Here is a 21,817-nt window from a genome sequence, read left to right on the forward strand (position 1 = left end):
GGACTCTTTGTTTGTTTAATAAGGATCTGACCTGACTGCGTAGAGATTCCACTCTTTCCTGCGTCAGCTTTACTGACATGGTAATTGCATCAATTTCTGAGCCTAGATATACAATATGGTGCAAGGGAGATAAGACTAACTTTTGCAAGTTGACAGTGATGCCTAGGCTGGTGCACAAGGATAGAGTCTCGTCCCTGGTGCTTATGAGTTGATGCTTGGTGGTAGCAGTGAGGAGCCAGTCATCTAGGTATGGAAACACCTGGAATCCTTGACGTCTCAGGTGAGCTATTACCACTGCCATACATTTGGTAAACACTCTGGGGGCTGTAGTGAGGCCAAAGGGCAGTGTTCTGAACTGAAAATGACTGGCTCCCAGCCAGAAGCGTAAGTGTCTCCTGGAGCACCTGTCCATTTTGATGTGGTAGTACGCATCCTGGAGGTCGATTGAGCACATCCAGTTGTCTGTCCCGATAAAGGGAAATATCAACTGCAGAGTGACCATTTGGAACTTTGATTTTCTTACATGCTTGTTGAGCCTGCTAAGATCTAGAATTTATCTCCAGTCCCCTGTCTTTTTTGGAAGTAAAAAGAATCGAGGATAAGTTCTGGATCCTACTTGCTCTGCGGGGACTTCTTGGATGACCCTTTTTTGCAGCGAGATGACCTCTGATGTTGCATGGTCTAGTTGGATGGGTGGTACATCTGGAAGAGACCGGCTTGTTGGGGGTTCGGAAATGAAGGGAATCAGGTAACCTCTGGATATTATTGTGTGTACTCAACAATCTTGAGTGATAGCCAGGTGCTTGGGTACAGCGATATACAACTCCTGACTGCCTCCAGAGACAGACAGTCGGGCAACCCCTCGGGGTTGATGGAAGGGATGATCAGAGAAAGCTTCTCTGTCTCCCTGATTTTGCGGACCTCCTCTGACGCGAGGGCAGCATCTTTCATTATATCCCCCTCTGCCCCTGAGGGAGGGTTGACCTTGTGCCTGAGGAAAATCTTTTTGGGATTTGCGGAACCACATTTTCCCTCCTGTATTACCCTTGGGATAGGGTCTGAATGGGAGAGAGAAACAGACTCCAACAGCAGATAAGGTTTTTCCTTTCTGCTCGCACCTAGTCAAAGTCTCTTTCACTTGGGGGTCCAAAAAGAGATGAACCATCAAAGAGAAGAAAAGTTTATTTATTTATTTATTTATGTATTTTTTTTTTAAACAGTCACACACACACAGGGAGGAAAGGCCCTCTAACTTAAACGAGTACTGCAGTCCTAAGGGGGAAATGGGGGTTGAAAACTTTCAAAAACAGTCGCACAATAAAGAAGAAACTATCAATATACATATGGATAGAAAAAAAAGAGTAGAAAAGGACTAAATAGAGCAAAAAATCATTTTACTTAGCCAACGAGCTAGTAAGACACAACCTCAAAGCTTTTGCGGGAAACGAGATCTGGGGAATTGCCATGAGACAACATGGGACAGGGGCTAGCCTCAAGGAAGTAAAAGCTCTTGAGCTTTAGTGTCGGCCAAGTTGGAGCTGAATATCGGCTCCGAACCCATCCATCCAGCAAGAATTACTGTGAGATAGGACTACATAACCTTAATCATTGCATGTTCAAAAATATTTTCTTGTTTTATAACATCAACCTGTAACTCATGTTTTTGTTAAAGTAACCAGACTATACCAAATAATAACAATCTGGTTTCTGGTTCCAGACGAATATTAATTTATATATATATATATATATATATATATATATATATATATATATATATATATATATATATATATAGGTTTACTATCACGTTTGACATGACATTGTTCAAATGTACAGATGTCCGAACCAAATGTTTGTAAATCTGAACACCGAACAGTGTAAATGCTGAACCGAGCATTTCAGTGAAGTCGAATGTCGACTACACTGAAATGATCCTACCTACTCAACATTCAACACACACCCCCTACTTATATATACAAACTCTGAGATCGCACTACAGTGAGGGTAAGGGTACATTTCCCCATCCCCACTATAGTGCAATCTGCACCACAATGCTGGAGCTGACAACAGCGGCCATTCGCTCTTGTCAGCTTCAACAATTTGGCCATCGCCCTACCGGTTCCGCCAAGTGGTTTTCGCACATATGTTCGTTCTTTTAAAAGCTGAACGAACATGTGATTGTAAACTATATATATATATATATATATATATATATATATATATATATATATAGACACACACACACTCACAAACACACACACCCATATTGTCGAACTTACTGTTTGTCAAATACCTCTGTCGATCTCATTTTGTCGAAACCCTTTTTTGTCAAACGATCATTTTAGCAAATATTTTCCCAGGGAAAAACACAGTGGGCCATGATTGGGAATTGGCCCTTTTCCCCACTGTAGTGGGATCTCGGACTTGGTATATTTATTTGGGGGGGGCCCAGCCCCTCCATGGATGTGGGGGACAAAGCCTCCATACTAAGTGGGTTTAATTTTTTGTGTTTTCTTGTGACGATCGGTAGTTGGACTACTGATTCTTTTCCCTGGAAATATATTTGCTAAAATGATCGTTTGACAAAAAGGGGTTTTGGCAAAGTGACTTCGAAGAGGTATTCGACAAATAATAAGTTTGACAGTATGATATAGATCTTTATATATATATATATATATATATATATATATATATATATATATATGGATCTACCTTAGTAGATCGACATGTTAAAAGAGCGAACACGAATTAACCGGCCTAAAAGATCGCAAGTCACTTCACCGACGCCAGAAGATCGACAGTGCACAAACATGACATCGCATACACCGACACATCATACCAACAAACAAAACAAATCCCTATCCAAAACCCACACACAACACAAGCACACCAAAATCCTTATAAACAAACACTAACCCATACATACACAACTATCTACAACCCTAACCCAAACCCTTACCCTAAGGTCCGTCACTATCGCACACTCACCTAACCCGCGCCCCTAACCTAACTCACTTATCCCACCTCTACCCCTACAGACCACCAACATCGCACACTTACCTTACTCGCACCCTAACCCTAACTCACTTATCCCACCCCTACAGACCACCAACATCGCACACTTACCTTACTCGCACCCTAACCCTAACTCACTTATCCCACCCCTACCCCTGCAGACCACCAACATCGCACACTTACCTTACTCGCACCCTATCGTCCGTCACTACCACATACTTACACATCCTTTCCCCATCGCAGTGTTCTCAGCGTCGGTGTCTTCCTCCGTCGGTCTTCTGCCTTATCGATCTTCTGGCGTCGGTAAAGTGACTTGCGATCTTCTGGCGTAGGTTAATTCGTGTTCGCTCTTTTAACATGTCGATCTACTAAGGTAGATCCATATATATATATATTTATATATACATACACGTACACACATATATAAAACCATTTTAGCTACATTTTAAATAATTTAATCACCAATATCCTCACTCTGTATAATAAACTGTTTGGCTTCTAAGCTTGCTTCATTTAATCAGAACACCAAGTCCCCATTTAGCTATACCTGTGAATTTGTGTCTAAGTCTAACAAATCTTGTTTATGCCATTTTGAATGAAAAATGATTCATATAAACAAAAGATAATAAATATGAATGGCTGAACTGATATATTATGCTCCCAAATCTATATTTTCACCTGGCTATTACTCCTAGAATAAAATGAGTAACTTAACTTTAGCTGAACCTCTAAAAAAAGAAGTTATGTCCTTACCATAACGTTCCATGTGGAGTGTTCATCTCGGCTCCGAGTCGGCCGCTTAGCAAGCTTTGCATCCAGAAGAAGCTCGAGACCAACCTACCTCCCACAATTCCCTCTGCCTTTACCTCAGATCTAGTTTGCAAAAAACAACACCAGATCCAGCAATAACAATGTAATCCCCTATAAAGAAAACCTACGTATACACAAGGAACGTAACTAGCTCAAGCCAGTAGAACAACAGAGAGACCACTAGTGGGAGACAAACAGGCCAGACTTCTAAACCAAACGTTCTTCCAGACCTGAGGCTGGGAGGGTGGGAATGTAAGAACAAAGGCGAGATGAACACTCCACATGGAACGTTATGGTAAGGACATAACTTCTTTATGTGAGAGTGTTCAATCTCGCCGTTTGTTCTTACACATGGGTAGCGTCCCTAGCTCCGTTACCCCGAGTGACTCACGGAAGAACGTTCCTGAGCACAGTGGAACCAAAAGATGCTCTGTCCCTGGAAGTCCTGTCCACTTTATAATGAGTGATGAACGTATGTGGTTTAGACCAAGTGGCTGCCGCACAAATAGTGTCCAAAGGCAGACGAACCGCATGAGCCCAAGATGTAGAAATTGACCTAGTAGAATGTCCCTTCGGTTTGGTGGGCAAACTCTGATTAGAAGCAGAATAAACGAAGGTAATACAATCAGTCAGCCATTTGGAAAGAGTACGCTTCATCACTGCCATGCCCTTTTTGTTGTCCGCAAAGGCTATAAAAAGTTGGTCTGCTTTTCTATGGTCTTTAGTTCTATCTAGGTAGAATCTGAGTTGTCTATGAACATCCAACTTGTGCAATATATATTCCAGCTTAGAGTGGTTTTTGAAAAATGTGGGAAGCTCAATGGACTGATTAATGTTGTTAACTGAACAAACCTTAGGGAGGAACGAGGGGTTGGTGCGTAATGATACCCTGTCCGGGTGAAAAATTAAATATGGCGGCTTAATGGAAAGAGCCTGAAGTTCTGATACTCATCTGGCTGAAGTGATAGCTACTAGGAAAAAAGTTTTCCAGGACAAGAACTTTAAGGAACAGGAAGAAGCTGGTTCAAAAGGTGGTAACATTAGTTGGGATAAGAGCAGATTTAGATTCCAAGGAGCTGTAGGAAACCTAACTGCTGGTCTAAGTTGAAAGGACCCTTTCAAGAAGGCTTTACAAAGCCTATGAGCCATAATGGGCGCTCCGTTCTCTCCTACATGGAAGTTCGAAATCGCAGCCAATTGAACTTTTAGAGTAGCAGTAGAGGCTCCTTGATGTAACAGTATGGACAGGAACTCCAAAATCTTGTTTAGAGGGGCTACTAAGGGATCCAAATTTTGTTTAGTCGCCCAGTAAACGAAAAGTTTCCACTTACCGGTGTAAATTTTAGTAGTGGAAGCCTTATGAGAGGCTATCAGAATGTCCTGAACTGCCGGAGAGAGAAGATCAGACCTGGCTAAGTAGGGAAGCGGAGCAGCCAAGCTGCTAACTTGAGGGACAGGAGTGACGGGTGGGGAGCTCCTGACGAATGAGTCAGTAGATCTGGCACCGGGTCCAGAATCCAGGGCTCCCGCATTTGGTGAGCTTGAAGGAAGGGGAACCAAATCTGTCGAGGCCAGAATGGGGCAATGAGAATTATAGTCCTTTCCTGGTCCTTGGCTTTCTGAAGAAATCTCGGTATCAGAGGTATAGGGGGAAAGCGTACAGGAGACCCGCGGGCCAATTGTGAATCAGAGCGTCCCTGGGGACATCCCCTGGAGGGGGAAGAAGGGCAAAGTAGCTTCTGTATTTGGTGTTCATTGGAGACGCAAACAGATCTTAGCAAGGCTGGCCCCACTTGCGGAAGATCCTTTCCGCCATTATCTGGTTGAGGGACCACTCGTGAGGTAACAGGATGGCTCTGCTCAACCTGTCCGCTATGATGTTGGATAACCCCGGGATGTGCGTTGCTATCAGAAAGCGACCCGTGGATTCTGCCCATTGCCAAATTCTCATGGCCTCTCTGCACAACTGGTAAGATTTGGTTCCTCCTTGTTTGTTTATGTACCAGACTACGGACATGTTGTCCGTCTGAACTGCAATGGTCCCTAGAGGTAGAAGGGGGGAGAAGTGTAGCAACGCTAGAAACACTGCCCTCATCTCTAGAACATTGATGTGCAGGTTGTACTCTAAACTGGTCCATTCGCCTTGGACTGTCTGTCCCTGAAAAATGCCCCCCCACCCTATCAGGGAAGCGTCCGTGGTCACTGTGGCTGTTGGTGTGGGTAACACAAACGGTCGGCCGCTGATGAAATTGTGATTCTGTAACCACCAAGACAGGTGTGCTTTGCAGGTGTTCGTAATGTGAATCTCGTGTGTCAGTGGTAACTGTTGGAACGACCACTGTGCGAACAGCAGCCATTGGAGAACTCTCATGTGTAGCCTCCCCATGGGAACTGCAATGAGGGAAGCTGACATGAGTCCCAAGACTTTCAAGACTAGTTTGGCTGGGGACTTTTTGGACAATAGTAGGAGAGATACTTGTTCTTGTAGGGAAGCTATTCTTGCGGAGGGGAGTTTTAAGAGCAAAGAACAGGTATCTAGCTCTGCCCCTATAAATGAAATATGCTGCGAGGGCTGTAACGCAGATTTTTCAAAATTTATTGAAATCCCTAGCTGAACACAAAGGCTGAGAGTGTAGTCTCTGGCCTGTATCAGTTGACGCTCGGTGGTGGCAGAAAGGAGCCAGTCGTCCAGATACGGAAACACCCGGAATCCTAGGCGTCTCAAGTGAGACGCTACCACTGCCATGCATTTGGTGAAAACCCTGGGGGCTGAGGTTAGACCAAAGGGCAGGGCTCGAAACTGAAAGTGGCTGGCTCCCAGCCGGAAACGCAGGTGATCTCTGGACACTCTGGCCATTTTGATGTGGTAGTAGGCGTCCCTGAGATCTATTGAGCACATCCAGTCGTCCTTCTGTAAGAACGGAAGGATCGATTGAAGCGTGACCATCTGGAACATTTCTTTCTTGACATACGTATTGAGATTGCTTAGGTCCAGAATTGGCCTCCAGTCCCCTGTCTTCTTTGGAACTAAAAAGAACCTTGAGTAAGTTCCGGATCCTGTTTGGTCCGCCGGGACTGGTTGGATGACTCTTTTTTCTAGCAGCTTTGAGATTTCTATAGATACAGGTTCTCGCAGATGGGGTGGAACATCTGGGAATCTTTTTTGTGGTAACGGGGGGAATAGAAAAGGAATTTTGTAACCTCTGGTAATAATGCTTTTTACCCATTTGTCTGATGTAAGTTTTTGCCAGGCCTAAGGGTATAAAGCCAAGCGTCCCCCGACTGCCTCCAGAGCAGGACAGTTGGGCCTCCTCTCAGGAGTGCTGGAAAGGCTTCCCCAGGATGGTATCCCTGTCGCCTTGGTTTTGCGGACCCCCTCTGCTGCCAGGGCAGCGTCTTCCACCTCTGCCCCCCCCTCTGCCTCTGGAGGGGGCATCACCCTGTGTGCCTGGGAAAGAACTCTGGGGTTTACGAAACTACATCTTTCCACCTCGTTGCCCTTTGGGGTACGGTCTGGATGGGGTGGAAAAATGGACTCTGACAGCAGACAGAGTCTTTCCCTCTTGCTCACACCGGGTCAGGGTCTCCTTTACTTTGGGGCCAAAAAGAGTGCCGCCATCAAAGGGGGCGTTAGTAAAGGAAGACTTGAAGGCTTCCACAAAGGAGCACAGGCGCATCCAGGATTGTCTACGAAGAGCAATTGCTGAAGCTGCAGCCCTACTTGACCCTTCGGCCGCATACGAGATGAGCCTCATGGACGAGTTCACAATAGATGTAAGGGTATTGAGCTGTGCTGTAACCTTATCCAGAGACAGCAGCATCTGTACTACCCTGGAGGGTATCTCCCAACTCCTTGACTAGATCCCTCTGTAATCTTGTGAAGTGTGTCAAGTAGTTCAGCGATCGCATGGAAAAAGTCGCTGAGCTGAAAATGCGCTTCCCATATCTGTCCATGGTCCTAGAGTCTCTGTTAGGAAGATGAACAGACGAGGAAGATTCAGACATCTCCTTTTTCATGGCAGCTGCCACCACCATAGCGTCCACTGGAACTCCCTTAGTGAGATATGACTTATCCTGAGGGGCAGTTATATATTTGTTAGGCTTCCTGGGAACTGTTTCCACTGTGTCAGGTGTCTCCCATGCCCTTCGAGCAATCAATTCCATTAACTCGTCGAAGGGCGGAGTGACCCAGGAGGAAGAAGGGTGAGCACCAAATGCCTTCAGCAGAACCGACTCATCCTCAGAAGGGGGTAGGGCCTGCCAATCACCTCTCTGTTTCAGGATCTCCAAGATGTCAGAAAAGGAGACATCCTCTGTAGGTGATTTTGGGGACCCCTCTGACTCATCCAAGTCAGTATCCGATGTTAAGGATTCTTGTGGAGAATCTAAGTGCCTCCTCTTGCACAATCTTTTCCTCAGGACGTCATCGGGGGGGGCATCCGATGAAGCCTCCGAGGAAGAAGGGGCTCCCTCTGGGAGTGGCTGAGACACTGGTGCTCGACGCTTTTGTGTAGTCGTGGGTGCAGAAGAAGACAACGGACCTTTATGGGAGGGAGAAGTTGCTTCTGCTGAAGTGGTTGTCTGAGAAGACAATACCTTCCTCATAAGGTCGAAGGCCCCTGGACCCCGAGCCGAGGAATCCCCCGGTTCCGAAGAACGCGGAGGTATCTCCGACGCGGAAACCAAGGGCATTGACCCCAAGGACGGAGCGGAAATGATCCGTGCCGAGGCGCCGAGGGGGAGAGTCGGCACTGAAACATCGGTTCGACTCTTGGTCCCGGAACCAAGGATAGATCGTCGGCTCCGCGAGTCTGGTAATGGTTCCGACGGAGTCGAGGTCAACGGTGCCGACCGAGAAATGGACGGTTCTGGCACCAAGGGCTCCACTATCATCAGATCAACGTCTCCCGGCGCCGAAGGCTGAGTAGGCCTTGGAGGAGGATCAGATGGAGATAAAGGAAGGCCTTCGAGTCTCGACACCAATTGAGAGGAGACTGCAATGAGTTTGGACAGGGCCGTGTTCTCCATTGACTTCTGCACCACACGATCTACGTCGGTGTCGGAGAGGGGCCTGGAAGACCGAGTCGAAGGAATCGAGGATGGTGCCGACCTCAACAGAGCAGGAGGTGGAAGCTCCGCCACCGGTTCCAAGACTCGAGGCTCGGTGACAGATAGAAGTTCGACACTTGGCCCCGAAGTCTGTGGAACCGGTGAACGAACCTTAAATGAAGAACTCGGAGCCGATGACCTGGGCTCCGATGTCTTCGACTCCTTCGAGGATCTAGAAGCCTGGTCTGACTTGTCAAGAGCCTCCTGGAAGGCAGGCTTCAAAAGACCTCTGTCCATAAGCTTCCTGCGCCTATCTGTCATGACCCTTCCACTAAAGGAATGACAGATAGAACAGTCTTCCTGTAAATAGAGAGGGCCAAGACAGTAGACACAGGAGCTATGGTTGTCGTTGACAGACATCTTCTGCCCACACTGACGCCTCTTAAATCCTGACTTAGCTTTCTCAGACATTCTGTAAGAAAAACTAAGTACACTATTACAAAACACTGTCAAATTAGGTTATCAAGTAACTAGCAATAAAATTGCAGGTATCAAAATCCAAGTTTAGCAGTAGTGAGGAAGGCCCTAAGGTAAACCTAAACTATATATATATATATAAACTATATATATAATAGAAAAAGGATGACCAGACCACACACACACACACACACACACACTAAATATAAGAGTCAAGAATCCTAAAACTTTTGAAGAAAAAGTTAAATAAAAAAGGTTATCTTATCTTCCCAGTTGGTCTGAGCTGTGTAGAAACGATGCGATCGGTTGCAGTGGCAAACTAGATCTGGGGTAAAGGCAGAGGGAATTGTGGGAGGTAGGTTGGTCTCAAGCTTCTTCTGGATGTAAAGCTTGCTAAGCGGCCGACTCAGAGCCGAGGATCGGCTCCGACACCCATGTGTAAGAACAAACGGCGAGATTGAACACTCTCACATCAATTCTTTGACAAAAACTTAATATATAATCCATGCTATCCTTGATATCCTTATTTCATACTTTTATATTTACTTGAAAAAGCCTAGCTTGGTACATTATTATTTTCTAAAACATATAAGATTTCTTAAACTATTAAAATATTAGAAAATGAGTTGTTTGCCTGAATTTAATATTTCTTTATAATTCTTTTATTTTTGCTTATTCATTATAGCAACATTCTATCCCTGTTCACAGTTTCCTAGCCTTCTTCTATACCCACCACTTTGTTTTTATAACCTCTGTTTTCTCCTGTCTATCGCACCCATCAATTGTCCAGATCCCTCTTTTACAATGCCTCTCTTCCTTCTAAGTAAATATTACACAGTGCTACAATGTGCTTTACTTTTATGATATATGGGCATGCAGCTTTAAGGTTTGAGGCCTAGCTACATTGTGGTACACAGAAGTTCTATATAGTTCTGTTAAGATATAGCACTCAGGGAGGATGCACCATATCCCCAACTCTTTTTATTCATTAAACCTCCTGACATGATATGGTGTTAAGAGAGCAAGTCAGTATCTGCCATCACTAAAGAAATGCATCTGCACAAGTGAATAAGTATATTAGCTATTACAGCTTCTGTATTTATAACTACATAAGTAAACTACTTAGTGCAAAATATAGTTCAAATCTATTCCATGATATTTTTTTCACTAAAAGAAAAAACTTGGCAGAAAACTGGAAGTTTTGACTCCAGAAACCTAATTCACTTCTTATTGCAAATGGATTATCTGAAACATCCAAAGACTCCAACATTGCTACATATTGATAGAAAACAACTTATAAAAGGGTATTGAATTCTTTCACTTTTTTAATAAGAAGAAAGATGAAGTAGCAGAACTTATAAAAAAAATGTGGCAATTACTGCCAGCCGAAAATCTGCTGTCTATTAGAGATTTGTTCTTTAGAGGGGCACACAGTCTGTAGTTGCCTATATTACTGAGCTCTTTAATAGAGCCAAAGACCATGGATTTGGTGAGCTACATGATTCTTTAATAAGAAAATGAATAATTTACGGCATACAAAATAATTAAAATTGGGCAGGCTATTAAAAGAAACAAGCCTGACCTTACCAAAGATGCAGACATATGCAGAATAGCTGAAATTACAAATACAGGGTTAAAAGGATTAAATTATAAAAAAATGTTTAAAATGCAATACGAGAAAAATAACAGATAACAAAAATACAGAAATAAAGACATGATGTACTATAAAAGTAAAAAAAAATATGATAAAAAGAATCACATGAGAATAAGCATCCAAGATGGAGGCCACAGAAAACTTCAAATTTAAATTCAGACTTGCAGTAGGTTTGGCTATGCACAAGACAGGAAGCACCATTTAGCTATTGATTAGGCCTGAAACATCTGTGCTAGAAAATAGCATTTTCCAGTGAAGAGTAAAGGTAAAGAGAATGTGTTCAAAAGAATTTGGATGGTGTTGAAATTTAATATAAAAATACACTATTTGCTGGAACTGCCGAAGTAAAAGACTTAACATCTGAAGAGCTTTTGAGGCACCTGAAGCGTTTGACACAAGATTGTATTGTAGACGGCTGGAAACGATAATGAGAATCAGCAGAGTGTAGAATTTGAACTAAGCGAAAGATGCAGGATGATTATCTTGACAAAAAGACTTTATACAGGTGGACGAGAAAATACCTACAACTACATGTACATTGCTAATCTCTTCAGGCTAATTGATGATACCATTGGGTCAAAAATTGCTGACTGTGGGTTCAGGTTGGGTATTTAAAAACAGGGAATGTGGAGAGGAGGGGAATTTAATGAATGCTACTCAGATTTGTTGTTAAATAACTGTGATGTAGTGTAGCTACATACAGCCATATCATACATCTGTTTATTCTTTCTAATGCCTTATCACAAATCTCCTTGAAAATGCTGAAATACCTTCACTACAATTGCTACTAAAAGGTTAGAGCTCTAACTCAGGCAATAGGTGTGCTACTGTCCTTAGTTTTAATCTTTATTATTAAGATCTCCCCATCCTTAGAAGAAGTAATGCACTATGAGGGATTTGACTTTTAAAACAAGGGGAAAATATAGCATAATTCTATGCAAATAAATGGTAAATTCGGTGTCAGAAATTATGTGAAACAGTATTTTAATGAGCATAACAATATAAGCGTAAGTCCTGATGTTTTCTGTTTTCTTTCAACACCAGAGAGGTTCTTGTATAATGGTTGTACCTTTAGGGAGCACAGACACATGTGTGCCACCAGAGCAGTAACTGACTCCTACCTTTTTCCATTTTTTTGTGGTACAGTTTGTTTTTTGACTATCAACTGTTAAAAGACAAAGAATGGAGATACAGATGATGTGGCAGGTGTTGGCAGCATATACATCTATATGTCAGCACAAACTATATTTCCATGAGAAAAATTAATGCAGGCATGTTTGCACCTCAGCTGCCTTCTAGAATTTACTTTTGAAGGAATACTATGGTGGACTAAAGGAGTGATAGATTTTGGGATGCTGTAATAACAGATGCAGGAGATTTGTCTCAAAGGATCAAAGCTAAGTGGTGTGAAGAACAGTGATGAGCTGTATGCCAGCAAACCTGCAGCCCACTTTCCATTGGTGTGAAGGACAGTGATGAGTGCTATGCCAGCAAACCTGCAGCCCACCTCCATTGGTGTGAGGAACAGTGATGAGTGCTACGTCAGCAAACCTGCAGCCCACCTCCATTGGTGTGAGGAACAGTGATAAGTGCTACGCCAGCAAACCTGCAGCCCACCTCCACTGGTGTGAAGAACAATGATGAGGACAACACCAACAAACCTGCAGCCCACCTCTATTGGTGTGCAGAACAATGATGAGGGCAACACCAGCAAACCTGCAGCCCACCTCTATTGGTGTGAAGGACAATGATGAGGGCAACACCAACAAACCTGCAGCCCACCTCCATTGGTGTGAAGAACAATGATGAGGGCAACACCAACAAACATGCAGCCCACCTCCATTCTACTTAGATAGAACCCAAATGCAATATTCTAGCAGTTGAAATATTTTGCTTAGCCAGAGAAATACAACAGGATATAAAAAGCTTCTGTATCACATAATTTCACTTTAACCTGTGTGGTATTAATGGAACTAAGCACTAATACATTTATACCACTGATATTTTTATGTAAAATGGATAATTATTCATAGTAGAAATAACAGATCATTTTTCTTCTCTGTCTGTTTCTCCCTGTTGCCTAATAGCCACCAGACATTTGGTGGCACAAATGATCCAATCATTTATCATGAATGAGAACTAGTCATACGAGGCTATCATCAGAGGCAATCAGGTCATTTCTATGTCCTATGTCCCTGTTCCATAATATCTGAGGAACAGAATGGCCATAATGCGATCCCTTTTAGCATGGTCACCTCTGTTCATGTCTGTCATTTGCCACACACTGCCTGATGAGTGCTTATTCTTGGCTCATTATACCTTTGACTCTCAGCATCTGCCATGTTGGTCTTGTCAGACTTTCAGTAACCCAAGCTGTCATCCCTCTCTTGTCAGGCTTTCAGTAACCCAAGTTGTCATCCCTCTCTTGTCAGGCTTTCAGTAACCCAAACTGTCATCCCTCTCTTGTCAGGCTTTCAGTAACCCAAGATGTCATCCCTCTCCCAGGATAGGCAAGTCAACACTCTCATGTCAGTTCTTCCACTGCTTGGGTCATTAGTTGACTGCATGCCATTTGGGGTTACATTCGGAGCTTAATGTCTGTGATCTCTGTGTCAGGAGCCAAGAAACTGTAGAATTTTTATACGATTGCAGAAGTAGACCTACTAATAACCAGATTCTATTGTTTAAGGGAGATGTACTAAAAATGTGGTAAAAGTGTGCTTTTTATGACAATGTATATTGGCTCTGGCTTGCTTTATAATGATATGATAGCACAGAAGAGTTAGCATGTAAAGCAGATTTCAGCAGTGTAGACTAGCATGGCGCACCTCTGATAACTGGCAAAGACTGCAATTTATAAAGAACTTAGACAGAGAGCTTTTTGTGTGCGCATGTAAATGTGCATATGTGTCTGTGTACACAAGAGAGAATGTGCAAACGTATGTGTGTGTGTGTGTGTGTGTGTGTGTGTGTGTGTGTGTGTGTGTGTGTGTGTGTGTGTGTTTGTGTGTGTGTACTCGGCTGAATGCACTGTCATTCACTTTAGTCATGCATTAGAAGTAAGCTCAACTTTTTTCTCTTTTTTTTAACCTAAGCAATATTGTCTGCAGCATTTTATATAAAAAGTTTTAAATTGTTGGTAACCTGACCATCAATGATCAGGCAACAGCAGCACATGAGCAGTCAAAAGGGCAATATAACTAGCAGTGCCATCCTCCTCAACTTGTTAGTGCTCTAGTCAACACATTCTGTTTAAGAACGAGGACTGCAGTACAGTTTTCTTTCATTTGTTTTCTAATGTTAGTAGACATCTTATTTGTTTTAAAATATATGCTGCAAAGGAATCAGCTACTATACAGCAGCATGCAAACAAGTATTAGAAATGTAGTTAAAGAAAAAGCTCAACTGAAAAACGTTTTGAAAGAAGATAAATCTTATAATATCATTTTTGCACTAAATATATCCAATTTTCATATCTCCTTTCAAAAGTCTATCTCTTTGATGATTTTTTTTTTTCTTGTACTACCCGTTTTAAAGATGTGCGTATCTGAGGTAAGGAGGAGATAAGTTGGGGATTAATAGCAACATATTATCAAGTTCTTGGGGAAACACTTGGGAGCAAGTTCTGAATAAGTATATGGTGTCTGTAAATGAATTTTCTAAACCAATGGCTACTAAACTGATTTGTAAACGGAATGGTTGGAGACAGGGTTGCTCATCTAAAATTAATGTTTATTGGTAGTAGCATTTGCAAATGAAAGTAATTGTTTTTATATGTATAAGAAGTAACATTTGCACAGTGAAACATAAAGAGTACCAGTAGGTGGGCCTCCATGTGACATACCTTGTGTTGCATAAGTTGTACGTGTATCTGCTCCATCACCCCCATGTAAAGTAGAAGTAATGCTTATGTTTTAGGTGTCTTAATGTGGAGCTTTTAAACTGAGTTTGTAAAAACAAAAATACATTTTATGACTATATAATGTGATTTACCATGATGTGCTTTGGCTTTCTGTTTTTGCTATGATCCTCGTTGATACTGAACCCCTGTAAAGCATTGCTCTGTGCCTGAAAGATACTAGCCAAGCTTTTTAGTACAGTATCTGACATGGAAGAAGTGAGCGATGGGGAAGTTAGCAGGAATTTGTGATTATTACAGTAAAGGTTGAAGGGCAAACACTGTTGCATGATGGTAGTATCACTTGTGTGGAGATGGAAGGGGGGTACTGTACGCATCATGTGATGCTACCATATTTGGGATGGGAAATGTTTTAATTTAGGCATGACTACATTTATAATTACATTATATGAATGTAGATATTTGAAAAATATAACAAGTGGCTACAATGTTGATTAACACTCACAAGCTAACCTTTTAAAATATTGCACATCGATATCTATATTTATAATTTCAAAAATCAATGTTATATTTAAACATACAAGTTTCTGCTCATAACTGTACACACAAGCCATTTCAGCCTCATCTACATCAAAGAGGGAGCAAAAAAGGAAGGCATGCATGTATTAATGCCTCACTCACATGCACCATCCCAAAGCCATATGCAAAATTCCTCCATTTCTTTTTATCCTCTTTGAATAGAGGGAAAATAAACAAAAGCATGCTCACTCTACTTCACAAAGCTTTAGTTTGCATTACAAAGCTAAAAAAAACAATAATAAAGGAAGGATATCCAACAAAATTATTACTGCACAACACTTTATATTTCACCCTCTGTTTACATATTCCAGTCAACAACTGCTTCCCTCTTTCCTATCATACAGTCAAAAGTAGAATGGATGGTCTGTATTTTATGACTTTAGTATAAAAAGCTGTTCCCTATCAGACATGTGAGAGCTGATACTGCAAGTCATGACACTTCATTCATTAAACTTCACTTCAAACCAAAGTAGCAAATTCTGAAACTTGCTGTTACTGCTGTACCTCACAGTTGGGTGTAATACACTGACATACTTCAAACATAATGTATTCCCCCACATTCTTACTTGCAGTTTGAGCTATTCTGAGAATCAGAGTTATTGTCCATGGAATTTCAGCATGCACCCTAAAATGCTCCACTTCAATATGGCTGGCCATTTTCAGTTATTTGAATTAAAAAGATTCATGCAATCAACAAAGGCTGAGGTGTAAGAAAATGTCTTCTTCATGATCAAGGACAGTGCTTGACTGTACTGCACAGCAGATGTGCCATGCATGTTGAACTAATTATGTAAACTTTCATGGACTAAGGTGATTTGAGGTGAAACTGTAAAACCAGATTCATAGTAATACATCTCAGTGATACACAAACAATCCCATACACACACACACACACACACACACACACACACACACACACACACACACACACACACACACACACAAACACATATATTTATATATGTGAACATAACAAATATTACAGACAGAATATCTGAAGAAACTTCCTCCTCAAACATTCAAATACTGTAACACTGAAATAATAAAAAGTACAAACTAAAATGTTCTTTAATTGCACTCTTCTGCCCTCTAGCTTCCTGTACCAACAAAACGTTTCCTGCGGCTGGCTTGCTTTCCCACCCCTGATATATGCTTATTGTAAGACTGTATCAAAAGCTATAAAATTAGCACTCAGCCTTATCCAGACTGAACATTTTACATTTTCATAGTTAACCCTGTTCAGTCATTCATGCTTGATTATTAGTGGAGAAAGGTATTAGGATATTAATCAGAACTGCATCTACAAAATTCTGCTTAAGGCTAGATTTAAAATTCTCGTGTTTGTTATGAACTTTTTCTCTCTTTTTTTTTTTACTTATATCTCTGGGTGATTTTTTTGGAAACATCTCACAGCCATGTCAACCATAGCCATAGGAAGGGCATGGCAGAGGGGACAGCTACCCCAGGAGTGCTACTGGAAGGCATTGATTGGTATATGACACCTTAAAAAAGGAGAGAGTTTCACAAGTCAACAAGCTGTCAAACTGCTGTTTTCTTTCAAATGTAGCAAGTGGTTATTAAGTTGCTGTGTAATAAACACATTTTCATAAACTTTCTGTATACTTAATGACAGCACAGATGGTTTGTAAAGATATGTTTATTGATGTAATAGCCTAATAACATTTTACTAAGCAATTGTGATTGTTTATAGTTAGTGGAGGTAAACCATACAGGTATGTTGACTGGGCTGTCAAAGTCCCTTGCTACAGCTCTGATCTTAGAGATTATATAGGTCACAGAACAAACATTTTGGTATTAATATGCTAATAAGGACTGGCTAGGGTGACAAAAATCAATACATAACAACCTGGATAATTTTCCCGATGAACCAAGGAACTGGCTGAAGCTTCATCTTCTGGATGTTGTCATTGAGTGCTTGCAGGAATAATTCATAATCTGGCTTTGGGAGCACCACTCCAGGAAACAGGTCGGAGATAATACCCTTAAGGGAAAAAAGAAAGCATTAAGACCGCGAAACAAACTATTTTCTCTAACGAGTTAAAAATAAAAATATGTAAATAGCAAATAAACAAATGATCAACACCAGAGTTCTTCACAGGAACCTATCATAAATAAACAGGGAAAAAAAATAAACTACTTCCTAGCTGTTTAGTGAACAATACAAAAAAGCATTATGGAATGCTTATCTGTTAGCCGTCACTATAAAGTCTGACTACTGCTTGTGCCTATTTGTTTTCTATTATAAATCTCCCAGATTTATTAGACTCTCTCTCCTACTAACTTTTTACTCAAAGATCCCTGCTGAACAGGGTCTTAACATAGCTGGATTCTCCCATTTCTCTAGTAGGCTTCACCCCAAGGGGCAGCTTGTGAAATTGACAAAAATACGATCCTTCCAATATTACTGTCATAGTACTAGAAGCCAAAATTAACTTCATAAATGTCCTGACAGGAAACATTGTTAACCAGCACTATGTCAACCATCTGTCTCCGAAAAAGTTCCAGAACTCTCAGTGTGTAAGAGCACTATCAGGTAAGTACTGTTCTGTCAACAGGCTATAAAGTGGCACACATATACATTTGTAGGGCTCTGACACCGATGTTATACAACTGTTAGAAATGGCAAAGGAAGACACATGGTGACAACCTTCATTAATGCCTCAAAATGTGACCTATACGTATAAGGCATGTACACATAAGGTATCCATTCATTTGGTCTAAAGTCAGAATATCTAAAAGCTGTTGCTGGCACAAAATCTACAACAACTGGAAAGGCCACAGAAATACCTCACAAAGAGGATTACTGGCCTCAAACAGATGCCCTACGCAGACCGTCTAAAAAACTCCAGCTTTACTCCATCGCATCTAAAACTAAGAATATCAAAAACTTGGAATTTGCCCTTTCTTTGCTGATGTGTGACTCCAAAGTTGCAAGGAGCATAGGAGGTAGAGGCAGTTTTACATTCTGATATATTATGGGTTTAGATACTTTTTTAGACAGGTTCATAGGTAGGTACTAGGCTATTGGCTCTAGGGCCTATATAAGCCTAGCCAAAAAGGTACCCTGGCTTTCGCCACCCAAAAAATTATTTTCCTGTGCCCCTGTTGAGCAGAGCCACAGAAGTGATCCATGGGGTGAATTTCCTATTTCCCATCCAATCATCAAGATTTGTCATGAAGAGTGCTAATGAGGAGCTCTGTTTGACATAGATAGGTAGTCTGTTCCAGAGTATGGGAAGTCTCTGGGACAAGAATCTATCCCTCCAGCATGTTCTGTTTATTGTGGTGACAAGGTTTAGGTCCCTAGAGCGGATAGCTTGGACGGATTTGGATTTCTTTAAGTGGTGCATGTCCAACAACTCTGGGTTTGACATAGCTTTGTATGATAGGCAGAGATCGCCTCTGAGTAGGCGATATGCGATGGAGTAAAGCTGGATTTTTTTGAGACGGTCTGCATAGGGCATCTGTTTGAGGCCAGTAATCCTCTTTGTGAGGTATTTCTGTGGCCTTTCCAGTTGTTGTAGATGTCTTGTGAGGCACATACCAAAAGGGGCATTGTACTCTATAATGGGTCTAATGGGTGATGAGTAGAGAGGAACAATGACTTCTTTTTTCTGGATGCGAAACATTTTGTGATGAGGTGAGCCACGTAGAAGGATTTCCTGACCACTGTGGTGATGTGATTATCAAAGGAGAGACTACTGTCCACCTGTGTCCCAAAGTCTCTTATCACATTTTCAGCGTTAAGTAGACTACCAGCTATGTGGTAGTTCATGGGTACAGAGTTTTTACCAAAGGGGATGACAATACACTTTTTGGCATTGAGTGTCAGGCCATGGCTTTGACACCAGGCATCTATCTCAGTGAGGCCCTTTTGTACTATGTCCACATCGTTAGGGGTTTTGATTATGGCTCCTATGTATGACACACGCACGCACACACACACACACACATATATATATATATATATATATATATATATATATATATATATGTATATATATATATATATATATATATATATATATATATATATATATATATATATTTATTTATTTACACACACACACTCTCAAAGAAGCATATATGTGCACCATATAACTAGATGGAAGTGAATAGAGAAATGAAAGATGATAGATTAAGGGGTCATGTCTAAACAGGTGACTGCCTGAATTCTGTACAACTGCTTGCTTAATGTAGTATTCCTAACCATACACCTTAAGTTTTAACTCAGTTGCAGAATGTCAAATAGGAATTTACTGAAACAAAAAATGACAACAATTTTCAGATAAGCAAAAATCAATTGATCATACCCACCTCTACACTTAGTAAACTCTGATATGGGAGGGGGTGGCTTACATCCCAAGGCTGTATATTCTCTCTCCAAGATTGCAGCAGTTTCAGACTAAGAGTGAAAGAGTTGGTAAGGGAAGGTAATCGGACCCGCCAAACTGGCTTAGGAATCAAAATGATCATTAGTTTCTTAAAGATAGATTAGTTTCTAGCATAAGCATTCATCCAATAACTTTCAGCCTTGCTTAGCTTCTAACAGGAAAAGAAATTCTGCTAGCAGACAGACGTCAAGCTAATGACAGTACAGAATGTTCTGGATGTCCTTCAACTGAGCAAGCAGTAGACATGTAGATGTATGCCAAGCTGATTGTATGTGCAACTCAATATCAGAAGAACATTACTTGGAGACTTCTCAAAGATCAAAATTAAAACAAAATGCTGCATATCCATGTAGAGATAAAGTGCACATTTTCTAAAATGCTTTCAAATTTGAGCTGTTCTTTTCTACCCACAGCTTATGTTTTAAAGCTACAGTTCCAGTCTATGCACCCCATCAAAGTAATGCAAAGGATGTGATTATACTATTCGCAACAATGAAATATAATTGTATATTAATTTGCTTGAATTTACAACAATGCGTTTTTGATAAAATCTGTCACCAATACACTGCCAGAATAAAAACAGACTGACTAGAGACAACAAAATACACATATTTTATTTAAAATTGTGTGCAAAAGTCTATGCACCAGAGAGATTATCCTACTGCAGTTAAGTCAGGCCCTGTATGATCTTGCTCCATTCTCAAGGCACCAATGGTTGTATTGAGAGCACTGAATGAAATCAACTGCAAGAAAGGTAGACACTCACACACACACACACACACACACACACACACACACACACACACACACACACACTGACATAAAAGGAAGTAATAATGCAGGAACCATTCTACCTGGAACAAAGGCACATCTTGTGCCAAGAATTTGGCCAGGTTCACATCTAGTAATGCTCTGAGGAGCAGCACACTTTCATTTTCCTCTGGGTATTTCAGTTTGAGGTTTCCTGCTGCTGTCAGAACTGACTTCACTGCCCGCATTCCATAGTCATAGTGATGCTGTGAGGATAACTGCTCTGAGCACAGGCGATAGGTAGCAACAATTTTCTGAGCAAGACTGGAAAATAATAATTAAAAAAATGAAATATTCAATGAGTATAAAATTTGTAATCTAATAGCTTAGCAGTCAAACAATATACAAGAGTTCAGATCTTACACAACATTCCATCAGAGAGCCCTATAAACAAAACAAAGAAAATCATTAGAAAAAACATCAATCAACTTACAAAAATGCAGACTTTAATGCAGACAGGAACTACATGGCCTAATAAGCCGATTTTGTGGTAAGTTTCCTCCTTACCCTATTAAACTTAATTGACACCTTTACCACTTGTCTAGAATTGTCCCATGTTTCTACCACTCTGGATATTCCATCTTATCTTTCTTCAGGTGAACATGCATTAAGTTCAGAATTGAACATTTGGAAAAGCATAACTTGTATTCTTATGACTTAACCAAACATAGGGAAAGCTAGAAAAAGTTACAAAAAAGAGGGAAAGTATATATCACAGTTTTACTACTAAAAGTAGGAAAACATGTTCATTGACTGGCTTTCTCTGCATCACAATCCCAGCTTAAGGTATCTCTAAATCCAGCCCACATTTATACATATATTACATTTCAACATGTCAGCTTACAAGCAGTACTATTGTCTTCATACAATAATAATCTAAGTTAGTATTATTAAGCTGAGTTACTTTAATGTCTTTATAATAACTATACATACTCTATGCCTTATGCAGCAGTAAGACACACTGGCCTGAAAAATAACCACAAAATTGTTTGGGCTATTAACCTGTAATTAACCTGTACCTACTAAAATGTTGTTAGTGTTAAAGTAATCAGTGAGCCTGTAATATTAATTTGCTAGAGCCATCTGATGTAAAGCATTCTCTTTTTTAAAAGTACAAACCAGCATGAGCTGGGACATAATAAATATATC

At 41.0% G+C, this 21,817-nt stretch overlaps 1 protein-coding gene across 1 annotated transcript in view; it reads right to left on the minus strand.

The window, feature by feature from the left end:
- Positions 1-21,817, minus strand: part of DNAH3 (dynein axonemal heavy chain 3) — a 2,217,123-nt gene that overhangs the window by 738,179 nt on the left and 1,457,127 nt on the right. The window contains exons 33-34 of the mRNA XM_044089509.1: positions 20,713-20,932; positions 17,311-17,445 (exon numbers count right to left, since the gene is read on the minus strand). Of these exons, the coding sequence (XP_043945444.1) occupies positions 17,311-17,445; positions 20,713-20,932 (355 nt within the window). The remainder of the gene's footprint in view (positions 1-17,310; positions 17,446-20,712; positions 20,933-21,817) is intronic.

Source organism: Protopterus annectens, chromosome 12.part0, assembly GCF_019279795.1.
Source record: "Protopterus annectens isolate FY-2018-M chromosome 12.part0, PAN1.0, whole genome shotgun sequence".
NCBI lineage: Eukaryota > Metazoa > Chordata > Ceratodontiformes > Protopteridae > Protopterus > Protopterus annectens.